This window comes from Notolepis coatsorum, assembly GCF_963971535.1.
Source record: "Notolepis coatsorum genome assembly, chromosome: 17".
Taxonomy (NCBI): domain Eukaryota; kingdom Metazoa; phylum Chordata; class Actinopteri; order Aulopiformes; family Paralepididae; genus Notolepis; species Notolepis coatsorum.
In genome coordinates, this window is record NC_140181.1 from 15711947 (window position 1) to 15722910 (window position 10964).

General features: G+C 43.3%; 1 protein-coding gene across 1 annotated transcript in view; it reads right to left on the reverse strand.

The window, feature by feature from the left end:
* The window catches only part of ptk6b (PTK6 protein tyrosine kinase 6b), a 48387-nt gene extending 37634 nt beyond the window's left edge, over positions 1–10753 (reverse strand). The window contains exons 1-2 of the mRNA XM_084332601.1: positions 10061–10753; positions 2234–2355 (exon numbers count right to left, since the gene is read on the reverse strand). Coding sequence (XP_084188727.1) covers positions 2234–2355; positions 10061–10512 — 574 coding nt within the window. The 5' untranslated portion in view covers positions 10513–10753. The remainder of the gene's footprint in view (positions 1–2233; positions 2356–10060) is intronic.
* Positions 10754–10964: the final 211 nt, after the last annotated feature.

A 10964-nucleotide genomic window follows, 5' to 3' on the forward strand; every position in this document is an offset into this window, starting at 1 on the left:
TGCAGTTGAGAGGCATGTAGCGGCGTGCTCCCAATACGAAAACCGGTGGATGATTTTTAGAATGATCATCATCTTCCAGACACTCCAGTACGAAGACAATATCGCCGTATTTTCTCGAATATAGTGAGAGAGAAAATAAAGATATGATGTCAACGTCTCTTGTTTTCCAACTCTTCTCCTACCATCACATCACGTCAAGTGGGGATCTACCGAGGCACTACCTTGTGGTGAAAGCGAGAAGGAGAGCAGGTGACCACACACCTGCTTATGAAGGTAAGCTAACGAGGGGTGTGGTCAGACGAATACTGGGATAAAGGTACATTGTGGAATTTTATTCAGTGCGCGTGCACATGCAGGGATAGTGCATGAGTGATGCCGAGCGGATCCACTATGATACAGAACAACCTATTAGGTACCCTAGATGGGAAAAGAAAGGCATCCACACGTTGGGGGATATCTTCGATAACTCTGGTCTCCATTCTTTCCAAGATCTATATATGATCTCCCCGGAACCTCCTTTTTCTTTTATTTACAAATAAGAGCAGCTCTGAGGGCTCATGGCGTTCCATGGGATGTTCCACTAGACTAGAGCGTCACCGTTTTCACAAATTATTTTATGACAAAGAGACATCGAGAGGCTTCGTTTCTGACTTTTATGGCCATTTACTTACGTCCTTGTATAAGGACCTCCCCCTGGATACGATTTGGAGAAAGGATGTCCCGGAGTTGGATGTAGATTTTGATTGGGATGCAGTCTGGGAAAATGTCCGGCTGTCCTCACGCAACCCAGATCACCAACAGATTCATCTAAATTTTGTTCATAGGACTTATTTGACCCCTAGACGATTGAATCTAATGGGTCTCAGACCTGACTCTCGATGTACCTTATGTCCAAACGGTGCCACCGGAACATTTATGCATATGTACTGGGAATGTCCTCCTGTTGAGCTCTTTTGGGAAAATGTTATTTCCCAGCTATCAGATATTTTCTCTTTGACCATACCTGTTCTGCCTTCTGTATTGCTATTGAATGATGTTTCTCAATTACCGACCTCTATACATGTGAAGAGACTCATTCTAGCCGGCCTCACAGCCGCCAAAAAATGTATTGCCTCAAGATGGATACATCCAGATAAATTATGCCCGAAGGTATGGATTCTCACTTATCTTGATGTGATTTATCTGGAGATATCCACTGCACGGGTTATAGGGGTTAATGAGTCGAATATCGCGATCTCGTTAGCAGCGGTTGCAAAGATAAAAGAACGCATATACATTTGGAAATTTTTTATTACTAAATAGTGCATTGGGGATGTGGCTCACGTTGAGGTCCTGGGGTGAGCGGGGATGGGAGCGAGCGAGAATCCATGTGTATAGTTTTTTTTTTTTTTTTTTTTTAACCGGTTATGTGTTCTGGGCCCCTTTGGTTGTGTCGGAGGGTCACAGGCTCGGGGTGGGGGGGGGGGGGCCTTGGTTCAGGGCCTCAGCGGGTCGTGGTGTTAAAGAGGCATGATGCTTTGACTCGCTGGGGTGCCGGACTTGGGGCCCTCAAGGGTTGGGGATCGCGGCTGCGGTGGGTGGTGATGGAGGGGGCTTGGGATGTTAACTGTACGGTCTGTCTCATTTATTGTCTAGTCATTGTTGTGTTAAGTTAATGTTTTGGGATGTCTTTTTATGTATTGTTATTATTATTATTGTTATTGTTATTGTTATTGTTATTGTTATTGTTATTGTTGTTGTTGTTGTTGTTGTTGTTGTTGTTGTTGTTGTTGTTGTTGTTGTTGTTGTTGTTGTTGTTGTTGTTATTATTATTATTATTATTATTATTATTATTATTATTGTTGTGTTGTGAGATGTTTTGTTTCATGTTTGAAAAACAAAATAAAAAAGATTTGATCACAAAAAAAATATGTAGTGCAGGTAAGTATCTTAAAATAATACAGTAACAACATGGAACGCTGCGTTAACGCACCACACAGCAAAAATTAAATGCTTAACATTGTCACAAAAGACAAACTTGTTATAACCTAAAACATTAAATAGGCTCTGCAGTGCAGCAGGTGTTTATTATTACAAAACAATGCATTCCAATTCATGAGTAATTCTGCATTATAAAACAAAAACATTACATACAGACCTACATACATTCTCAGCTAAGGCTGCTATGGGGAGGTCCCCTCTCCCCCAAAACTATACTTGTACCCATATCTCTCTCCCTCTCTCTCTCTCTCACCTGAGAGAACATGTCCGACGTTGTCTTTCTCACTGAGACGGACGATGAAAGCGTTGTCTCTGTTTCCTGGATCCTGAAGAAGGCTTTGGGCCTCAAAGCGGTTCATCTTCCCAAAGTACCATCTAGATGAACACAAATAGTAGATAGAGGTGATGTGAAAACCAGTGGCGGTACCAGGGATGCAACGATACCAATACTAGTATCAGGTATTATTGGGCCAATAAAAGGTTTAAGGAATTGTCCAAAATAAAAGGAGAGCAAGGTACTTGATATTCTGCCTTTTACAAGCATAAGAAACATGATAGGTCTCTTTAATGATATTACAGTATAGCAATCATTATTGTGCAATGGCCCAAACTAATGGTCTATCTTGTCCAGTAAAAATAGGAAATTGCGTCAATAATTGGTATCAGTGTGTACTAGTACTCAAAGGCTTTACCTGCAGTTAAATAGTGATATTGGTGCATCCAAGCGATTCTCTCCTGCCCTATGGCCAGTTTTAAACCAAACATTTAGACCATGATTTTAAACCTTCATGGTACTCTCTGTAATTGTTTTAACTGGTCTTTTTTATCTAGGTATTTTGTTTTGTTTTTATTGTGTTTTTATCTATGCCTATTTTAACATTGTAAATTGTTTTATTCTTATGATCTTGACGTAAACTAGACACAGTTGAAAATTAGTGCAACCTCAAATAGTTTTTCCGAGTCTGAAATAAAAGGTTTGATGAAGTGGCACCAGCATGGCTAACAAATGCAAATATATTGTAGTCTGCCCCGTTGTTCTGACCAGGATTACGTTCCTTTTTGGCCCTGTGTTATGCGCGCACACTGAGTCTGACGTGGACAGCCAACAGGTCTATAAGGAAGTCATGATAAGTCCCAAACAAAGACAGAGTCGGCAGCTCTATAAGAAAAGACTGCAACGGCACTTTTTCTACAATGCATATAGTGCACTTACAGTACAGTATGCACAAAATAGCCACATGCCATGCTGTTGTTATCACATTACGATACGACTTATTATAACGATGCTTCTCAGGTGATCATTAGCTCTATAATATAGTCTTACATTGGGTATAACCTTTGAGATGAACAACAATGATAGCACCGACCATAGAAATGCAAAAGAACGGCTCTTCTAGAGAAAAATAAACATTTTAACATGAATGAATGAATTGCATTTACTGTATAATAGCATTTTTATAGCGCTTTACAATGTAGGGTGGAAATTGCCTCCTTCACCACGACTCTGTAGCAACCAACCATGGGCTACGCAGGCTGCCATTCACATCACACATCACAATGGCTGAAAAGCTCAGGAGACAGGGATTAATATGAGCCAATTAAAGGGATGGGGGTGATTAGGTGGCAGAGACCTGATTGGGAATTTGGCCAGGAACGTCGGGGAACCTTTCTATAATTTTTCTCCCATCCCCCAAAATTCCCTTCCTGGTCGCTGCGTGCATTGCCCTAACCAAGCCGGAGATACCGCTGGCAGCTGGCTTTGAACCCAGAGTCTCTGCGGTGGTAGGCGAGTGCTTAGACCTCTACAGTACCCATCTGCCCCAGGAACCCCCTTTAATGACCGAATTCATCTCATCTGCAGTGGTACAGCATCACCATAACAGGGGAATTGTTATTGCCAAGTTCAGAGCACATCGTTGTCCTTGTCGGACAACAACACTTTCCTGCCTCGACCGGGGCTCAAACCCGTGAGTCAGGAGCCCTGCCCATGTAGCCACTAGGGTTGGGTATACCGTTCACATTTGAACCGATACCGGTACCAGTACTAGTTCCTGGAATTCTGTATCGGTACCCAACGGTACATTTTTTTCTGTACTTAACACTCTCTGTAATAACGAAAAAATACAAATTTCAGTTGTAAAAAATTAAGTCCAAACTTCTCAATTTCAACATTGTTATTCATTCAGAACATTTGGTCATTTATTGTTGTAACACCACACAAAATAAATCGCCTGATCATGTAGTATATTTTTAAATGTTTAAATATCAACTTTATCTGGTCATCCTCAGTAAATGTTATCAAACTCCTCTGACCCCAACCCAAAGACAGTAGAGGAAGGGGGGGTGGAACAGTAATATATATATTTCTGGAAAAGGCTCCCTCTTGTCTAGTATATTACACTCTCGTACTAAACATGTAAAGGTACCGATTGATAGCGTGAATCGGTACTTGGTAGTACCAATGTAATTCGGTCGTTACCCTTAAAGGTACAGGGTTCGGTACCCAACCCTAGCCAAGTACCGCCACGCTGCCAGACTTTAACATAGGCTACTGATTATTAGCCTAATATTTACTGTCAACGTGAGCACTGAGCAGGTAATCAGTTGCGTTACACCACGTCTAACGTGCAGATGTCTGCAGCAGTAAGTCAATGAGTTTGTGTGAGAAGCAGTGTGTCCAAGCTTGCCGTTCTTCATTGTCCATAGTAGGGCTGACCTTCGATTTTTGTTTTGGAATTCGAAGCTTCGGGGCCGAGATTCGATTTTAATTCGAAGCTTCGAGATTAAAAAAAAACTATTTTTATGTTGTGGGACTTGTACAGCACTTTGTTCAACTTTGTCAGTGCTGTAAAGTTTAAACCTTTTTAAATCTTAGACAAACAAAACACTTTGCTTTCATGAAATATTGTAAGCCGTCATTTGAGGCTTTATAAAAGCAGCACAATGAACACAAATCTGTCAGTGCCGAGTCCGACCTCACCTTAAATAACAAACAGCATTGCTTGTTGTAGTTAACAAAGAGAGGCAGAGTTGATTTTGCGACATTTTATTTTTAATTTTTTTTATAATCCGCTGCCCGGGAGGAGCCGGAATCGAACCGGGAACCTCCGGATTACCACCAGACGACTGTTCTACCTCCCGAGCCACTGTCACGTTCGTAGTGTTTTTCAAGCCGTGAGTCAGAGCCCCAATGTGGGTCGCAGGAAGACAAACATCGTGGAGACATCGTTGGTATCCAAAGCGACTGACTATGTTCGGATGTCAAAGCTTTCCAAAGTCCCTGCAACATACCGCAAGGTAGGCTCGTTAAAATACTAAGTCGTAGGTAGTCGACTACAAAACATTGTATAACTTTTATCTTCTTTTACATTAGTCTACTCTATACAATAACAATAGTCTGAAAAAGTAGTGTTTTGGGTTATGAGAAATACACCTTTGAAACAGTGATTCTCAGTGAAACCAGAGCGATGCTTCTCACTCTCTGACCTATTCATATCTCCGTATTTCAGAATAACCACAGGAGTACACACTTCCCATTCTGTCGTAATACTAAACAGAGAGAAGAGGGCAAAACAAGACGTTTAGAAGGCTAATTCCAGTAAAATGTCAGGCTATATTGTTTATAGACAGCGAGATTAAGGGAAAGGTTTATGATGATAGGTAGTATTGACATTTGTACGCTTGAAGAACTATTTGAACTATCATCTCTGCTGCACAACATCCAGGGGGGAAAAGTAACTAATTACATTTACTCATGGGCGGCGGGTGTATAAGGCTGGGGCAGGCTGTGCCTTCCCAGACCAGTCGACACATTATTTTTATTTATTAAAAAAAAAAAAAAAATGTAGCCTTTATTTTTATTTTTTCCCCTGTGTACCTGTGTGTGTGGGGGGGGGGGGCTGGGGTCCGTCAATGGATAGGTGTGGTGACACTTAACATTCCAGACGGCCTGAATACACTGAAGACTGGCAGGAGCCCCCACCCACCCCCACCCACCCCCACTTCAAAACATGGTTAAAAAAGAACTTGTCAACAAGATCCCTGCAGAACACCATATGCTTGCCTGTACCTAATATGTAGAATTATTGTTTGTTTGTACATTGTCTGTACATGTCTGATGTAAATATTTAGCATTTATATATAAATAATATTGGGCATACTGCAGAATTAGGCAGCCTGTCTGTGTGTGTGTGTGTGGGGGGGGAGGGGGGGTCGCCCCGACGGAGGTGTCAATGGGTAGGTGTGGTGACACAGTTGACATTCCAGACCGCAATGCATCCAGTACTGTCTGTACCAATCACATCGCACGCACCGTTTGTATAAACATTATACAAACATTATAAACATAATTTAGCTGCTGCTGATGCATAATGAATGAATGGTGAGTTGTTTAAAATGACAACATACATGTGTTAATTATTTGATTTGATTGATCCGAGAGACCGAGAGAGATTGCTCCAGAGCATCTCAGAGCATTACATTTTCAACTCGACCTATTAACGTGAACTGCGAACCACAAAGCACCGCCGCCACTGTTGAAATGTATATACTATATATGCGCAGGCTGCTGGCTAGTGTGTGTCTTGTGCTGCAGCTGGCTCGCTGGCCGAGGTGTCAACGACGAAGGTGTCAATCTGTGGCAGCGTTTAACATTCCAGGTATACAGGCAGTAACCAATCACGCATAGGCTCAGGTTAAATAATGTGGCCAATCACATCATTCACATGATCATCCTGAATCTGATCACGCAGGCAGAGTAAAGCAAACATCTGTGTTCTGAATTTCAGCCCGCCGATCGCTTTGTAGAGAAGCGAGGAGGCATAACTAGCGATCACCTGAGGCTGTATGTTGTTTTATCTTGGCAAACAAGGGTTTGCTCTAAGAGGACATGATGAGAGTCCGAGTTCATCAAATCGTGGAAACTTTTTAGAGCTACTGTATGTACATTGTTTTCAAAGCATGATGAGATCTAAATTACGAAAAACGTTCACTTCATTGCAACTTGTGATTCAATTCTCACCAAGACGAAACGTCGCATTTATCTGCATTAAGGTAAGACAATGGTTCATATATTATTGGATGCCTTCATTTGAACACTTAATTGGCACTATATATAAATGAGTGGGGCTCGCTGTAGTATAGCCTAGTAGTGTGTGTGTATATGAAATCAGAACCTGGACAGTTTGCGTGAAACCAAAAATAAAAGGTCAAATTTTTCTCGCGCTTCGCGCAAGGGGGCATTCCCATTACAGCCTACCTACATCATAAGCCCATCCGCCGCCTATGCATTTACTTACTGTAATTGAGTAGATTATTGAAAATCTGTATCGTTTTCACTTGAGAGTAACTGAATAGGCTACTTAAAATTAGGGATGCACCGATCCGATATTGGTATCGGTATCGGCCGCCGATATCAGTAAAATAGCTGGATCGGGTATCGGTAAAAAAATATATATATATATCGTATTTTTATTTTATTTTTTATAATAAGAAATAAAATAAGAAATAACCATTCAGTATATTTATATCTATGTGTTAATTTGTTACATTTAGTTTCACTAAGTTAGTAAAGTAATGTTTTAAGTCAAGCCTGATGTTGCCTTGCACAAAAGAATGATCCCAGTCAGACAGTCTCTTCCACACAGTGACAGTGAGGCATACAGTTTATTAATTGAATGAATGAAGTTTATTTTCTGTCTTTGTTTACAACAAATCCAAAACACACTTGTGATCCTTTACTAAATATATTTTAATATAAAAATAAATAAAAACGTGGAGCCCCTGGGCTGCTTCGCAGAATAATGTGGTGTATGTGTGTGCGCTGGGCTGCTTCGCAGAATAATGTGGTGTATGTGTGTGCGCTGGGCTGCTTCGCAGAATAATGTGGTGTATGTGTGTGCGCTGGGCTGCTTCGCAGAATAATGTGGTGTATGTGTGTGCGCTGGGCTGCTTCGCAGAATAATGTGGTGTGTGTGTGTATGTGCGCTGTAGAGCTGTCCCCGAAGCCTGTTTTTGGGATTCTATATATATCCAACAGATGAGCGCCCTTTTCGATCGCGTGACATTGTTCAGAAAGTGTGGTGCACTTGACAAATTGCAGTGTGAAAGCAAACCGAACCAAATGAAGAATGCAACAACTTGGCGGCTGAGTGGCGCAGTGGGCAAGACGCTCGCCACTAATGCAGGAGATGCTGGTATCGAGCCCAGCTCTCGGCGTTGCTACCGGCTTGGCCGGCCGTCATACACTAACACAATTGGCAGTGTTAGAGGGTGGGAAAGCCGGTGGGTGGGGAAGGATTGGACATTGTGGACAGCGACTCCTACAGGTCGGTTGGGTGACGCCTGTACAGCAGAGACAGGAAGTATCGGGGGCAGCGTGAGCCTCCCACGCGTTACTCCTCGCCACTGAGAGTTCGAGCTGTCTGGTGAAAAGATGCGACAGGCTGCCTCCTCGTTTACCGGAGGGGACACGTGATGCAAGGCTTCTATCCTCACTACAGCCGACCAGTGGGAGGCATAGTCTAGCAACGTTCAAGACAGGGGAGGGAAGAATTGGAAATACAAAATTGGGATGGGAGAAAAATAGAACATAAGGAGAAAAAGTGGATTAAAAAAAAAGAATGCAACAACTTCACTGTAGTTTTATTGCCTATATTGACGTCTTCTATTACCCTGCCCGTACCTGTACCTCCACTCTTCCCCTCCCCCATGCTGCTATGCCTGAATTTCCCCAAGGGGATCAATAAAGGAATATCTTATCTTGTCTCGTGTTATCTTAAAGTGCATTTTCCCCTTCTACTTAAGTAATAGGCCTATACATAGCCTACTTCCTACACTTTACACCAAACTGCATGTAGATATTATTCAGAACAGGGAAACATTTCAGCTTTGACAGGTTTGATTTATCATGCCGTTATTTACACTTGGATAGAAATGCAGAACAGTAGGTCACTTCTCATAAACTGTGGCCACATAGCTTACGTCATTGCAATATTCATTCATAAGACAAGGGAAATACAGTGTATAGTGTTATAGGCACAGTTAGGCCTACGTACAGGGGTGTAGCTCCAGATTCTGGGCCCCATGAAAGAATGTATTTGTAGGCCCACAGTGAATGCGAGCGCGCGTAAGCGCGCGAGCCAAAACATTTTGGCAATTTTTTTATTGATGAAAACGCATAATATGGTTTTTACCTATACATTCGGATAAACATTTATTTTTTTATTTTTTTGGGGGGCCCCCTCAGTGCTGGGCCCTTGGAATCATCCTAAGCTACCCCCCCCCCCCAGCTACGCCCCTGCCTACGTACACTATAGTTGCAGTTGCAGCAGGTAGGAGTAGGCATATACTGTACCCGCCTTTTCCTCTGTCCATTCATTCCCATCTATCAGGCCAATTGCCACTGAAACATACATGTTGGAAGGTGGGGTTCACCTATAGGCAGTAAGCTAACCCATCTGTTTAACTGGTGTTACATACATTTTTCATGGCACTAATACTCTTGATATATTGCAGAGGTAAATACATATTTTGGATAACACTTAAGGTTGAGAGTCTATTACAGTAGACTCTACATCTTATCAATAGTCAGTGTGTCAGTAACTTGCCAACAGTCTATCCCCTCCCCGACTGTCAATAGGAAGTCGTCACTTGTTAGCTTGTTGTAAAGCCATAACTATAGTTTTCACCTAAAAGTTGTGTGTAAATCTATCCCTTACCTTAAACCGGTCCCTTACATTAACCCTTACCTTAAGATGATCTACACTCATTTAAAAACCCAGTCGACTGACGGTAAGTTGAAAGTCACTATACTGCCAAACAAACTGTACAGTTTTGCTTGTCCCCCACCCACCCCTCCTACACCCACCCCACCCCACCCACCCAACCACCTCCAATGTACTTTCTCTGGTCTGCATCCCCTTAACAATTGTATGTATTCTGAGCTGTACCCATTCTGCAATCTGTTAATAAAGTTTTCAATCAATCAATCAATCAATCAATCAATCAATCAATCAATCAATCAATCAATCAATCAATCAATCAATCAATGTTTGTGCCGGATCCCCGGTCCCACACTCACGGTTCCGCCTCCACGGACTCCCCCCTGGCCAGATAGTTATTCGGCACAATCCCGGTGGCCAGGACGCGCCCGTTCGTGTCTATCCTCCTCGCGGTCCACCAGTCCCCGGTCCGACTGAGGACGTTGAACAGGTCCCCCGCGTGGAACGACAGCTCGTCCTCATGCCGGGCTTCGAACGACCACAGCGCCGTGTAGACCGAGTTCTCCTCCCCGCTGTTCTGCCGCTGTCGAGTCGGTGGTGGTTGGAGGGCTTCGCGGTGCACCTTGTAGCGCGTAAACCCCCCGGCGGGTGTGACGCTCGAACCCTCCTCCTCTCCATCTCCTCCCGACGTCTCAACTTTCCCACCGTCGCCTACAACATCGCCGTTGTTGCCAATGTCCTTCTTCCCGGCGAATAGTCGTTGCCATAGTGTTTCCAGACAAGGACAAACTTTAAGCAGACATCCACCCATAGAGGACCATGGATGGGAGCCTCTTACTTTAGGACCGGTGTTTGGCTCCTTGGAGTGGACCGGTGTTTGGCTCCCTTCGTGCGCCCGCGTAAAGGCTGCGCGTCATCCAATTACACCTGTTGGACAGGTAGTGGATTAGCGCGTGGAATCTCTGGAACGCGTTCCGAAGAGGCTTCAACGTTTTTTTTTTGTTATATTATTTCTGACTACTGCCCAGTTGCGCCACCGCGCACTCAACTTCCTCCCTGCAAACAATGCATTATCGAACCCAACCCCTCCTACAATATCCTTTCCTCTTTCTCTCTCTCTCTCTCTCTCTCTCTCTCTCTTCTCTCTCTCTCTCTCTCTCTCTTCTCTCTCTCTCTCTCTCTCTCTCTCTCTCTCTCTCTCTCTCTCTCTCTCTCTCTCTCTCTCTCTCTCTCTCTCTCTCTCTCTCTCTCTCTCTCTCTCTC